The sequence below is a fragment of the Arvicanthis niloticus genome, chromosome 1, assembly GCF_011762505.2.
Source record: "Arvicanthis niloticus isolate mArvNil1 chromosome 1, mArvNil1.pat.X, whole genome shotgun sequence".
NCBI classification, from domain to species: Eukaryota; Metazoa; Chordata; class Mammalia; order Rodentia; family Muridae; genus Arvicanthis; species Arvicanthis niloticus.
Genome location: NC_047658.1, coordinates 2,891,635 through 2,906,354, shown reverse-complemented (window position 1 = coordinate 2,906,354; position 14,720 = coordinate 2,891,635). Strand labels below are relative to the sequence as shown.

Here is a 14,720-nt window from a genome sequence, read left to right as displayed (position 1 = left end):
ACAGACAGGTGCGAGCTGTCATGTGGGTGCTGGGATTGAACCCCAGTCCTCTGGAGGGGCAGCCAGTGCTCTTAACCACTCTCCAGAGCCTGTTTGTGTTTTAAGACAAGTCTGACTCTGTGGCCTCAGGCTCTCACAATCTCCTGTCTGCTTCCTGACTACTGATGACACGTCTGCAGCACACTAGTGCCTACTGCCTGTTTTCTGTATTTATTTGGCCACAGCAGTAGGCTCTACAGGACAAAGCTTGTCTAGGATCCCCAGTGAGGGGCTGGGGCGTGGCTCAGTGGCTGGGGGCGTGGCTCAGTGGCTGGGGGCGTGACTCAGTGGCTGGGTGTGGCTCAGTGGTGGAGGGGGGTTCCTTCCTGGCTTGTACAAGGCCTTGGGTTTGATGCCCAGGAGCACAACACAACCCAGAACTCTAAGAACCAGACATGGTAGCATATGCTTTTAATCCCAGCACTCAGGAGGTGGAGGCAGGAGGATCTCTGTGAGTTCAGAGACTGGCCTGGTCTACAGAGTGAATTCTAGTCCATTTAAAAATCAAAGCAAAACAAATCCTAAGAGTCGGAACGGCAGGCTGGCATTATGTTGGGGGCCGACTTTTAGCAGAAAGCGGCTATCAGCTTTGCAGCCATCTTGAGCCATATACCCTGACATGAGACTTGGATTACAATAGCCTACAACAGCTGAGCACACTCCGATAATCTTGGTTTAGATACCTTGGGTGTGTGAGATTAAAGGTGTGTGAGATTAAAGGTGTGTAACTTAAGAGTGTGATTTAGAAGTGTAGAGATCAGATTTAGAGACAAGACCTAAGGGCATGATTAAAGGTGTAACTTAGAGGCGTGGCTTAGAAGTAAGACATATAAAAGGCAGAGACAGAACAGATCAGAAATCAGACTATAGAGGGAGAATCAGACAGGAGACACTTAGAGGAAGAGAGACTGAAGAATAAACGGGATTGAATCACACCCTGTCTGGTCTCCATTCTTTGAGTCTGCCCTCACCCTCGCTCTTTCTGAACCCCGACCCGCAGACCAGAGCAGCAGCTTGGGCCGGGATACAGTGGCCACCCAAACGTGGGTTGGCCCGGGCCTCAACATTTTGCCTGGGCTGCAACATTTATTTTGGCCGCCCCAACGTGGGGCTAGTGTGGACCCCAACATTATTTTGGCGCCCGAACAGGGACTCGAGCTTGGGCCTCAACAGCATTACTCATCAGTGTACATACAAATGAAAACCCTTTCCTTTTTTGAGATAGGATTTTGCTCCATCTACTAAGGCTTAAATCAAAACTCGCTTTGTTTTCATATTTCTCCGAGTACCTTGGAAGTGCACATGTGTGTAGAGGTCAAAGGACAACTTACAAGGATTTCCTGCCTCCTCTCACCCCTGTCAGCTCCAAGGCTCAGACTCAGGGTGTCAGGCTTGTAGCCTTTGCCTCTGAGCCATCTCACCACCCCTCATCTCAAACACAACGTCAGGGATGGGATCCGCTCCACCCGCGTGGTCCCAGCGCTGGGCCTTCCTAAGAATGCGGAGTTGTTTTTCTTTCCACAATTCATTCCTGTGCTCTGTCACACGTCACACTCACAGATGAAAGGAACCATATGACTGTCTCAATACTGGCATGGAAAGTGCCTGACAAAAATTCTCACAAAAAGAGAACCTAGCAAGGGCACAGGGCCCACTCCCCACGGAGCTCAGACCGTTCCTGAGGAATGGAATGGGGAAGACTCCATTCCAGAGGTTGCTTTTTTTTTTTTTTTAAGATTTGTTCTTTTTTTTTTAATTTTGAGATTTTTTTTTTACTCCCCCCCTTTGAGATAGGGTCTCCCTGTGTAATCTTGTCTGGCCTGGAACTCATGTAGACCAGGCTGGCCCAGAACTCACCAAAATCACCCTGCCTCTGCTTCCCAAGTGCTTTACCACACCTGGGATAAGATTCACTTATTTGAATTGTGTGTCTGTGCTTCTGCAGGTGGACATGTGTACGTGTGTGGTGGGCGTGTGTACGTGTGTGGTGGGCGTGTGTACGTGTGTGGTGGGCGTGTGTACGTGTGTGGTGGGCGTGTGTACGTGTGTGGTGGGCGTGTGTACGTGTGTGGTGGGCGTGTGTACGTGTGTGGTGGGCGTGTGTACGTGTGTGGAGGGCGTGTGTACGTGTGTGGTGGGCGTGTGTACGTGTGTGGTGGGCGTGTGTACGTGTGTGGTGGGCGTGTGTACGTGTGTGGTGGGCGTGTGTACGTGTGTGGAGGGCGTGTGTACGTGTGTGGTGGGCGTGTGTACGTGTGTGGTGGGCGTGTGTACGTGTGTGTGAGGACCCACGGCAGGCAGAAGACAGCACTGGGCACCTTGTAACTTGAGTTACTGATGGCCGTGAGCCACCCTGTGCACTCACAGTCACATGTTTAATGTCTCTCCTGTCCCTCGTTAGCCTAGGACTTGCCACGTAGACCATTCTGTCTCTGACTCTCTGCCTCCCAGTTGTTGGCACTATAGGCCTGGACCACTAACTATACTTAGCTCAATTAACACATAATATTCAATATTTTAAAAAATTATTTTTGACATGATGTCTCACATGTCTCGTCTAGTCCAGTCTGGCCCCAAACATGTTGCGGGATCTAGGCTGGGGGATTTGACCTTCCCAACTTCTTCTACCTATAGGTCGCTATCAAGATCATTGATAAAACCCAGCTGAACCCCAGTAGCTTGCAGAAGGTAAGGCCCAGAGAAAGGAACAGGGCGGACACCTGACCAGGCCTGGAGCGGGGAAGGGGTCCTCCCACCCCCACTCACAACTGTCTGTTCTTCCTTTCTGGTCTTGCCCAGCTGTTCAGAGAAGTCCGAATTATGAAGGGACTCAATCACCCCAACATCGGTGAGGAGAGCTGGCATGAGTGGCATGGGAAGGGAGGGTGGAACTGTATTAGAGACCTGGCCACTGTGTGCAGTCATTTCTGCACGGCTGAGGCTCCCTGGGCCTCCACTTTGTTTTCTGGAGTGTGGATCTGTAGCAAGGTGTAATGACTGGGTAAGATTAGCCTGCCCAGGGTCTGTGTGAACCATGGCATTCATGGTCATGAAGCAGAGGTGGTCACTGAGGAGAACACAGTGTAGCCCCGCCTGGATGTGGCGATCACGAGTACTGACTGTGTAACTGCCGAACGCCAGCGACACTGGCACAGTCCTCGGCTTCACCGAGCTGAAACCCTTGTGTAGAGGAACGGAAGCTGAGCAGTGTGGAAAACCTGGCTGCGCCCAGGGAGCCCCTGAGGGTTCTGGTGGGAGGCACGTGATGATTGGCAGATGGCTGTAGTCTGGGTGGAGAATGGTGGGCTCTTCCACACTGACCTAACACCTCGACCCTCCCCACCCCCAGTGAAGCTTTTTGAGGTGATAGAGACGGAGAAGACGCTATACCTGGTGATGGAATATGCTAGCGCAGGTGAGGCTCCGCCCCACCCCCTGCTCTCACACCTCCTGACCCCCACACCCTGCTCACCCATCCCCCCAGACCCCCACACCCTGCTCTCTCACGCCTCCTGACCCCCACACCCTGCCCACCCATCCCCCCATACCCCCACACCCTGCCCACACATCCCCCCACCCCCTTGCCTGCTCACACATCTCCCCCAGGCCCTCATACCCTGCTCATACATCCCCCCCAGGCCCCCACACCTTACTCACTTGTCCCACCACACCTTGCTCTCACAATACCTCCCCTCCCCAGTCTCTGGCTCCAACTTTCACTGTCTTGCTCTCTGCAGGAGAAGTGTTTGACTACCTCGTGTCACACGGCCGCATGAAGGAGAAGGAGGCTCGAGCCAAGTTTCGGCAGGTGAGAGACAGGGTGCTCTGGCTCCCTGGGAAGAAGGGCTGGGTGGTGGGCGAGTTGTGTGCCATGCACGTGCTCATACACAAGGGTGAGGATGCACAGGGACCCAGATGGGAGGAGACTGTTGGGGGCCAAGGTCCGAGTGATGGGGGTGAGTGGGTGCTGAGGCCTGGGGTGGGTGGGGTGGGAAAGCGCTGGAGTGTGCGTGGCCAAGCTGGGGGGATCAGGGGCTCAAGTTCATCCTCAGCCACATAGAGCTTGAAGCTAGCCTGGGCTACACAAGACCCTGTCATGAAAGAAAGAGAGAGACAGGCAGAGAGAGAAGGAAAGAGGGAGGGGGTGGAGAAGGAAAGGAAAAACAAAAAGAAAGGCTGGGGAGATGGCACAGTGGGGGCAGCCCTGCTAAGCCAGTCAGAGAGCTAGAGTTTAGTTCCCTGACCACCCCCACTCCCATCCCCACCCCCCCACCCTGGCCCCGCTGGTGGGTGTGGCAGCCAGCACCAGGAGGCAGCTGGGCTCACTGTGGCTGGGTCGTTCCACTAGCTGGATTGTCAAGCTCCTGGCTCAGTGAGAGAGATGCCCTCCCCCAGTAAAGGACACACTGATGTCGGCTTCTGGCCTCCACACATGTACACATGCACTTACGTGTGGGAGCTTGTAGAAACACATGCATACACAACTCATAGATGCAGACAAAGGCATGTGGGTTCTTGAAGGGGTGTGTGTAGGTATGAGGTAGCTGCATGCATTGGAGTGGCAAGATGGGCGTGGGGCTTCTGACAGGACCTGCAGGTGCTTGGTATCAGGTGTGTCATGGTAGTGCCTAGGTGTGGAGAACTCACCCACTCTCACCTAGGGTGTGCACATTGGGTGAGAGTGTATATGGAAGTTAGAGGACACACTAATGTGAAGCCCAGATGTGAGGTGACTGGACAAGCAGCTGTGAGGACTGGGTATGAGTGAATGGACAAGCAGGTGTGAGGTGAGTGGACACACAGGTATGAGGCCCAGGTGTGAGGTGAGTGGACATGCAATGTGAGTACCAGGTGTGAGGTGAGGACACACAGGTGTGAGTTGAGTGGACACGCAGTGTGAGGCCCAGGTGTGAGATGAGTGGACATGCAGTGTGAGGCCCAGGTGTAAGGTGAGTGGACATGCAGTGTGAGGCCCAGGTGTGAGGTGAGTGAACATGCAGTGTGAGGCCCAGGTGTGAGGTGAGTGGACATGCAGGTGTGAGGACCAGGTGTGAGGTGAGTGGACATGCAGTGTGAGGCCCATGTGTGAGGTGAGTGGACATGCAGTGTGAGGACCAGGTGTGAGGTGAGTGGACATGCAGTGTGAGGTAACAGGATGTTCAGGAGTGAAGAACAGATTCAGGGTGAGCAGATCCACTGGTGTGAAATGAGGATGCATGGGTGTGAGAAGCATTTCAGAGTGTGTGTCCTGTGAGTGGGCACCCTTTGTGTAGAGTAAGCACCTTCAGGGACAAGGATTGTAGCCCTGGTGAGTTGGGGACCGCATACCTGTTTCTCAGCATGGGGCACTTTGGGAGTTCCCAAACATGGGCTAGTCCCAAGGTCTTGATACTACAACCAAGTACAATGCATGTGCATGCTTGTGTGTGTGCATGTGTGTGTGTGATCTGCCTGTGAGACTATCAGGTGTCAGGGTGTTCCATGCTCTCTGAACCTGGCTGAGCCCCTAGGGCCTCAGCTTGTACCCAGAGCTACTGAGCTTGGAGGCCAGCTGTGGGCGGTGGCTTCATGGGCTGCAAGGGACACAGAAGACTGGCATCACACATGACTTGTGTTCAACCGTAGATCGTGTCAGCCGTGCACTACTGTCACCAGAAGAACATTGTCCACAGGGATCTGAAGGTAAGCCCCTCTCACCGTGACCCCCGCTGTCAGCCACCCTTGCGTTTCCCAGGTCCTCCCTTTGACTTTCCCCAGCTGCAGCGCCCAGGGCTTTTTCCCAGGCATTTGTGACGTAATGGAGGTGGGAGGCTGGCAATGGGACTGCGTGTCCTGGGACAGCCTCAGGATGGCCATGGAGATGAGATAGGCTATCTGTATTCAGCCTTCAGGGTTGCTGTGTCTCTGACATTCGGACCTTCTGGAATCCCTGAGAACTTGGCTTTCAGGCCCAAGTTACTCCAGAGTCTTGGAAGCCCAGAGTCTTAGGATGGCAGAGAGGCACAAGGCAGGCAACAAGGATGGGAAGGAGACCCCTAGGGCCCAACCCTCGTGCCTACTGTAGCCAAGCTCCACAGCCTCTCAGGTCACCCCTGCCCCCTGCATTCTTGTCAAAGAACCACAGAAATCTGTGACCAGATAGCCTAGTAAGCTGGTCTGGGTTATCCTTCCAGAGCACCTACTGTGTGCTGGCTGCGCACTAGGGCTTTATTTTATTTTTATATTAATTCACTTATTTTTAATTTTTCAGTTTCTCTGTGTAGCCCTGACTGTCCTGGAACTCGCTCTGTAGACCAGACTGGTCTCTGATTCACAGAGATCCACCTGCCTCTGCCTCCCGAGTGCTGGGATCAGAGGTGTCTGCCAGCACCACCTGCATTCTTTTTGTTTATTTTACTTTATTTTATTGGCGCTAAGGGCTTTAAAGACAGACTTCGTGCCTGAGATCAGAGATGTTTCATTGTTTTTCAGAGCTCTGGGGGGAGGTGTCCTGAGGTGGTTTTAGTGGATAAAGGCACTTGCCGTCCTCAACCAGTGTTCAATCCCTGGGGACTCACGTGTTGGAAGGAGAGAACTGGCTCTGCAGAGTTAGCCTTTGACCTCCGTAGGCTGTGCATCTCCTGTCCCAATTCCCAGGCATATACATGTAAAAATGAAAACCAACGAACTTCCCTGGGGCTAGCCCCGTGTGCTGCATGCCTGTAATCTCAGTTCTTGGGTGGTGCAGGCACGCTGATCAGGCCGAGGACTACACATGGAGTGTGTAACTGAGTGCTCGCTTGGTGTGTCCAAGGCCCTGGGTTCACGTCTCAACCACAGAGGAGAAAGGGGGACCACTAAGAAGTTTAAGGTCAGCCTCAGCTAGATGAGACCCTGCCTCAAAATTGCAACGACAAAAGCAGGCACAGCTTGCGGGGAGAGTTGGATGTGCAGGTCTCACCTGCAACCCCAGCCCTCGGGAAGATGAGGCACAGGAGAACTGCCACGCTTTTGAAGCCTGGGCTCTACAATAGCTTTTCAAATAGCAAGCCACATGTCAGGGACAGGGGTACAAGTTTGTGTGATCCCAGCACTCAGGAGGTAATTTCCTTCAGTTGGAGGATAGCCTGGTCTATGTAGTGAGGTCAAAGACCATGAAGCCCACCATGGAATGGCTGTGGATACTTTATGGATATGGATGAGGCAGGCGCTTTGCCATCTTTTTCTGCTTGGGTGATGGGGAGAATTAACCCGGAGGTTTGCGCCACCTAGTGGAGGAGACTGAAATTGACCAAAGTTGTTTCTCAGGTCCAGATGGAGACCATCAGAACTAAGGTTGGACTGTGGAGCCTCAGATATCACAGGGAAAAATGTCACCAGGCTTCAGACATAGTTCACCCTGAGGAGTACTAGCCTAGGATGCACAAGGCCATGGGCTTTACATAACCACGGTGTGATGGTGCAGGCCTGTAACTCTAGTGCTGGTAGACAGTCTTGCCTCTGTCTTCACCCTCTGGCTTCTCGTTCTCTCTCAGGCTGAGAACCTGTTGCTGGATGCTGAGGCCAACATCAAAATCGCAGACTTCGGCTTCAGCAATGAGTTCACGCTGGGCTCCAAGCTGGACACCTTCTGTGGGAGCCCCCCGTACGCCGCCCCAGAACTGTTCCAGGGCAAGAAGTATGACGGGCCAGAGGTGGACATCTGGAGCCTGGGTGTCATCCTGTACACGCTGGTCAGCGGCTCCCTGCCCTTCGATGGGCACAACCTCAAGGTGCCAGGGATGGGGTGGGCAGGGTCATGTGGGCCTGAGGTCACATGGTTAGATGAGAGCAGGGGGTGACTCGGGTGCCCACTGCCTGAAGGCCAGCCGGTATGCCCAGTACTGTTGGGGCCCAAGCTATGAGCTGTACAGCTGGTGGATTTCGGTTCTAATATTGACCTGTTCTGGGGGAAAAATCATTAGAACTTTCTGGGTCACGCCCCATTTAAGGCTTTCAAATCCAGTGCGCATAAGAGAGGCAGGAGGGGTGAGCCTCACAAGTGGTGACAGAAGGCAGGGCTTCATTTCTGTGCAGTGGCCAGATTAGGGAAATCTGCAGAAAGTGGGAATAGACTAGTGTTTACTTAACGAGGATAGGGGAAGGAGGCTGGGTTCAGATGAAAGGCTCGGGGATTCTGCTGATGGGGATGGAACTAAAGGCCAAGTAAGTGCTCTGCCACTGAGCCACGCCCCCAGCCCCTCACTGGGGATTCTAGGCGGGGGCTCTACCACTGAGCCACGCCCCCAGCCCCTCACTGGGGAATTCTAGGCAGGGGCTCTACCACTGAGCCACGCCCCCAGCCCCTCATTGGGGGATTCTAGGCAGGGCTCTACCACTGAGCCACGCCCCCAGCCCCTCACTGGGGGATTCTAGGCAGGGGCTCTACCACTGAGTCACGCCCCCAGCCCCTCACTGGGGGATTCTAGGCAGGGGCTCTACCACTGAGCCACGCCCCCAGCCCCTCACTGGGGGATTCTAGGCAGGGCTCTACCACTGAGCCACGCCCCCAGCCCCTCACTGGGGATTCTAGGCAGGGCTCTACCACTGAGCCACGCCCCCAGCCCCTCATTGGGAGATTCTAGGCAGGGGCTCTACAGCTGAGCCACACACCCCCAGCTTTTCTCAAGTATTCTTCTAAAATGATAAAAAAATATCCTGAAACTAGTAGTGGTAATAACTGTGCACTCAGCAGAATCACTTAAACTTTTCAGAATTGTGCTTTTTTTTTTTCTTTTGTTCCTACACTGTAGAGAATGGGGCCTGTCTCATTCCAGCACTGAAGAGGCTGAGGCAGGGAGATAGCAAATTCAAGGCCAGTGTGGGAGTCTTTGTCACACCCTGTCCCAAAAGGAAAGTTCGAGGGAGCTGGGCCTGTAGTTCAGAGGCAGGAAGCCCTGGGTTTCGCCTTCAGCACCAAACAAAGAAAAAGCCCACAAAAAGATTGCATCCCCAATTGCGGGATTATCTGTGGTGGATCCAGGGAGAAAACAAAGGGAGTGAGCAAAATAGAACATCTTTATCAGTTGCTGGGGTGGGGAGGGGGGCTCAGGAGGAACACAGAACCAGATAACTGGGAGTTACTGGGAAGTGTGGGGTATGTGTCATCAGCTTGATTGGAAGATGGGTTTTTTTTATTTTTTTGGTTTTTTTCCTTTGATGTTCTTTCTTTGAAACATTGCCAGTACACAGAAAGGTTTTAGGGATAGAATAGAGACACCCAGTACTTCTCAGGATGTCCATGCTGGCTGACATCCAGCCCAGAGCTGGCTCCATATGCACGTAGTCCTGTCTTTATTGATGGGCCACCAGACAGTTCATTGTAGACACTGTGTCCCTTGGTCCCTAAAGGCTGCAGTGGTTATCTCCTGAGACTAGAGACATTTTCCTGTGACCAGTCACACACAGGAAATGCAACATTGAAACAGTGCTAGCCTCCACCCTAGGCCACAGTTAGACATTATTTGTCTCAGGAATATTGATCCACACCCCAGCCCCTCACTGGGGGATTCTAGGCAGGGGCTCTACCACTGAGCCACGCCCCTAGCCCCTCACTGGGGGATTCTAGGCAGGGGCTCTACCACTGAGCCACGCCCCAGCCCCTCACTGGGGGATTCTAGGCAGGGGCTCTACCACTGAGCCATGCCCCCAGCCTCTCACTGGGGGATTTTAGGCAGGGGCTCTACCACTGAGCCACGCCCCCAGCTAGCTCCTCACTGGGGGACTCAGTGATTTGACCTGTGGATGGCTTTAGGTCACTTATTTTTCAGAGTGTCCTCAGTCTGAATGCTTTTGTGTCCCCTGTGGGTAAATGCTGGAGGAATTCCTCAGCAGCAACTTGTGCCAGGAAGTATTGACTACCACAAGAGAGCATGTAACAAGGCAGGAAATGCTTTTTACTTTTTGTACCAGGATGAAGGGCTGAGCCCTTTGACTGTGTGTCACTCCATTCTTTCATTAAAGACCCTGATACTATTCACTGTGTAACGGCAGCCCTCGTGCTTGCTGAGGCTAAACTGAGGTATCTGAGGTGTCCTTTAGTACAGACAGAATGGCTCTTATAGTGGAACAATCTTTGTGAACTTCCAGTATGAGGCTAAGACCTTTTCAAAGGGTCAGGCTCATAGCTCAGCTGCCCCAGGCCTTGCCATGCCCTGTTGTGCTAGTGTCTGCAGTTCAGACATGTTGTTTTAATTTTTTCTGTATGTGCGTGTGTATATAAGCACACACACATGTGGTTAGTGTGTATGTGTTTGCTCACGTTTGTGTGGGGCTCATAGAGGCCAGAAGAGGGCATTGGATCCGCTGGAACTGGAGTCAAAGAAGGAAGGTTGTGAGCTGCCTATTGTGGGTTCTGGGAGTCGAACTTAGGTCCCTTACAGAAGCAGCAATTGCTGTCAGGCCTCTGATCCCTTCCCTCCAGCCCTGTATCATCCTGAGTGTGTGTATGCATGAAGAGGCCCGAGGTTGCTGTTGGAGATCCTTCTCAGTCTCTCTCTCACCTTATCAGTGAGGCCCCTCAGCCACACACACAGCTCACTGATGTGCCTGCCTGGTCTTGCTGGCCAGCTTGCTTTGGTGACCCCATTTCTTTGTCTTCAAGGCTGGACCAAGAGGAATCCACTGTGCTCACCTGGCATTTTGGTGGGCTTTAGGCATCTGGATTCCTGTCCTAACGCATGTCTGGCAAGCACTTAACACTGAACTGTCCTCAGATCTCTGTGAGCTCACATGTTCTCTGTGAATATCTCAGGCAACTCCGTTTTTAACGAGTGTCTCTAACCTGTGGGAGTTGAGGTGGACACTGACAGTTCCACCTGAGGGGCTGGACAGGAGACAGGAGGCTAAAGCACTTGCTGTTCTAGAGAACCCAAGTTTGATTCCCAGAACTGATGGCTGGCAACCTCCTGTAACTCTAGGAGATCTAGCGCCTGGCCTCTTCTGCCTTCTGTGGGCAGGACACACAAGCCCAGATATACATATAACTCTTTAAAAATGTTTATAAAAGGAGTATCCTGTGCGCTGGAGAGATGGCTCAGTGGTTGAGAGGGTTGTCTGCTCTTCCAGAGGTCCCAGGTTCAGTTCCCAGCACTCACAGGGCAGCTCACACCTGTCTATACCTCCAGTTCCAGGGGGTACCAGCACCCTCACACACACATGCATGCAGACAAAACACCAATGCAGGTAAAAGAAATAGATACAAATAATAAAAAAGAAGTGTCCCCTTGAGGCACGTGTGGTATCCGTAGCTTTGGGAGGCTGAGCTGGGAGCATTGTGAGTTCACAAGTCATCCCTTCTAGATAATGAGGTCCTGTCTCCCAAACCCCAAGGTAAATAAACACGTGACGATCATTTTTGGAACAAAATGGCTGCTTGGGAGAGAGACACTGGGTGGGGACAGTGCCAGGGTCCCTTCCCATTGTAAGCCTGGTCTTCACATACTGGTCACTCTGTAGATGAACATGTACCTTTCTTTGAAGCATGCATGCCTAGCTCACAGGGAATCCTAGGTTGAGGCCTCACCATTGCATTAATGGGGCGTGGTGTCTCATGCCTCCAATCCCAGTACTCCAGAGACGAAGGCAAAATTGTCGAGTTCAAGGTCATCCTTGGCTATACAACAGGTTTGAGGCCAGCCTGGACTACATGAAATTCTGTCTTCCAAATCTGAAGGCAGGGGAAAAGTTAGTCTGTTAAAAGAAACTTCGGCTGGACAGGGGTAGGATTGGGGAGACAGAAGTAGAGGCAGGCAGATTCATGACTTTGAGGCCAGCCTGGTCTACAGAGTGAATTCTGGGACAGCCAGGGCTATGCAGTGAGACCATGTCTTAAAATTTTTCTTTCAAAAAAAAAGGAAAACTTGACATTTTAAGGGCTTTAGGAACGCGCTCACTTGGTTGCTGTGAAGCCAATGGAAATCCTTCCATTCCTTCCCCAAGCACCATATGACCTGGGCACAGGGACTCAGGCTGTCATCCCGGGATTCCTGAAGTGAAGCACACAGGGCTGGTGGAGGCTCTTTCCCAGGAGACCCTGTCTCCAAGAGGGGGAGGGGGGAAGACTTTAAAGTTGCTGGCTTAAGTTTTTCTTACTGCATTTGGGCTGGGATGTCCATCATCTATCTGATCTTTCAGAAGATCTGGACCTGGGTATCAGGCAAGCCCTATTTGCAGGGGTGAGGTGGGGTGGGTGCAGGGATGAGCCCTGTCTGCGGAGGCAAGCACGCCCTGTCCTGTCCTGTTACAGGAGCTGCGGGAGCGAGTCCTTAGAGGAAAGTACCGAGTCCCCTTCTACATGTCTACAGACTGCGAAAGCATTCTGCGGAGATTTCTGGTGCTGAACCCCGCAAAACGCTGTACTCTAGAGGTGAGCCCTCTCCCATGTCCCTCTGTGCCCTTCCTGTCTCCTGAGCCCCGTGGCTCCATCCCTGCTGCCTGGGGCTGGGATCAGCTCTGAGTGGAGACAGACAGCAAGGAGGAAGTTTCTGGATGGTCCCCGCCACGTCAGTAATTAAGCTAATGAGCTCGTAGGATGATTACAGGGTGCTGGGGACCCAGATGCTGCGGAGGAGGAGGGCGGTGGCAAAGGCTGGGCCGGGCGGGGTGGAATGGCTGGCAAGGTCTCCACAAGCTCTCAGTTTGGGGGTGGTAAGCTCCGCGGGGAGTTCCTCTTGGAAGATGGAAGCTCTGTGTCCCGCGCCTTTCTTCCTTCTCATGTCTGTCTCCCTTGTCCTCAGCAAATCATGAAAGACAAGTGGATCAACATCGGCTATGAGGGTGAGGAGCTGAAGCCATACACGGAGCCCGAGGAGGACTTCGGGGACACCAAGAGAATTGGTGAGGGTCAAGGAAGCAAGTGCTTCTTCAGGCTCAGAGGTGCAGAGCCACAGAGCCAGGGCTGGTGGCCACTGCCTCTGCTCTTGTGGGTCAGTGTCTTGCTGTAGCACACGACTGAGCTAGGGAGAGTAGTTGAGGAATGACTATCGCTGCACCGTCCGTGTTCAAGCTGTGTGACCCTGAGCGAGTGTTTTCCCTCTCTGTGCCTCTTGTTCTTTATCTCAGAAATGGCAATATTCACACAGCCCAGCTCAGAGCTGTACAAATTAGGAGAGGAAGCTGATCTACATATGTACTTACTAGGATCCCCCAGTGAGGGGCTGGGGGCGTGGCTCAGTGGCAGAGCCCCTGCCTAGAATCCCCCCCAGTGAGGGGCTGGGGCATGGCATCTTATGACTGTTCTGATGCTATCAGTATGGAACTTTTTGATTTGTCATAGCGTGTATTGATCCATCCAGTATGCCTTTGTGGTTTGAACAGTGATTGGCCTGATGTGGGACTCATGCTTACCCTGGGTAGGAGCAGGCAGGGGTTAGCAACTGGTTTTATTAGGGAAGGCATATTCTTTGAAGAAACTTGTATCTGCTGGCAGAGTGGAGAAGGGAAGACACTATTGAGAGACACAAGGGGTGGAAGGGATAGCCTGGGAAAGGAGACTGACCCTTCTCTCCATCCATCTCCCAGAGGTGATGGTGGGTATGGGCTACACACGGGAAGAAATCAAAGAGGCCTTGACCAACCAGAAGTACAACGAGGTGACCGCCACCTACCTCCTGCTGGGCAGGAAGACTGAGGTCAGAGGTAGTGGGGCCTCAGGCCTTGGGTGGAGGGACTTGGCAGCCAGCTGCTTGGACAGAGGGCTGAAGTGCCTTGCATGTTTTCTCTTGTAGGAGGGTGGAGACCGGGGTGCCCCAGGGCTGGCCCTGGCACGGGTGCGGGCGCCCAGCGACACCAGCAACGGGACAAGCTCCAGCAAAGGCAGCGGCCACAGCAAAGGGCAGCGGGCTTCATCTTCCACCTACCACCGCCAGCGCCGGCACAGCGACTTCTGTGAGTGTCCCCATCCTGGAAGTATAGCCCAGCCTTGATTGGCAGTCAGAAGCTAGCTGGAGCTAACTACAGATGCCAGGGAATGGTGGTGGCAGTGGAGTTGAGATCTCACTAGATAATCTAGACCAGCCCCAAATTTATCATCCTCCTGCCTCAGTCTTCCAGGTGCTATGACCTGGGCACGTCACCTAGCTGGAGAGGAATGACTCACACAAGGAGGGATGATGCTAGGTGCTATGTGGGTGCCAGGAATCGAACCTGGGTCCACTGAGCCAACTCTTTAGTACCTGGACAGTGTGGGCTGCTTGAGAGCTTGCCTCACATACAATCTGGGTCCTGAGGCAGGCTCAGAAAGGGCTAGCCTTGGGAAAAGCTAGGGCTCAGGACTCCATGTACAGTGTGGCTGCTGAGAGCCTGCCTTCTTGTCAACTCCACACTGATGTGGGGAGTAGCTTCTGTGGAAGTCTGGTACTTAGTTTCTTTACTGTTGCTGTGGGAAAATATTCTCAGGAGAGCAGTTTAAGGAAGGGTGGGTTTATTTAGCTAAGGGGTTACTGTCATGAAGGAGAAGTCACAGATGCAGGAGCTGGTCACATTGTATCCACAGTCCGGAGACAGAGCAGTGAATGCCTGGGTGAGTGGGCATTAGTGCTAGGCTCACTTTCTCCACTCTTATACAGGTCAATCTCCAGCCCAGGGATTGGTGCTGCCCACAGTGGGTGCGTCTTCTCACCCAAATTAACATAGTGAAGCTGACCCTTACAAACACTGAAATT

General features: G+C 53.0%; 1 protein-coding gene across 3 annotated transcripts in view; it reads left to right on the top strand.

Annotated features, from left to right (window-relative positions):
- The window catches only part of Mark4 (microtubule affinity regulating kinase 4), a 31,295-nt gene that overhangs the window by 7,988 nt on the left and 8,587 nt on the right, over positions 1-14,720 (top strand). For all 3 annotated transcript variants that reach the window (XR_013108656.1, XM_034507957.2, XM_034507934.2), the window contains exons 3-12: positions 2,674-2,727; positions 2,839-2,887; positions 3,389-3,454; positions 3,777-3,847; positions 5,665-5,721; positions 7,554-7,790; positions 12,305-12,424; positions 12,795-12,894; positions 13,579-13,688; positions 13,785-13,944. Coding sequence is in view for 2 of the 3 variants with exons in the window: in XM_034507957.2 (XP_034363848.1) it covers positions 2,674-2,727; positions 2,839-2,887; positions 3,389-3,454; positions 3,777-3,847; positions 5,665-5,721; positions 7,554-7,790; positions 12,305-12,424; positions 12,795-12,894; positions 13,579-13,688; positions 13,785-13,944 (1,024 nt within the window). In the remaining variant the exon portion in view is untranslated. The remainder of the gene's footprint in view (positions 1-2,673; positions 2,728-2,838; positions 2,888-3,388; positions 3,455-3,776; positions 3,848-5,664; positions 5,722-7,553; positions 7,791-12,304; positions 12,425-12,794; positions 12,895-13,578; positions 13,689-13,784; positions 13,945-14,720) is intronic.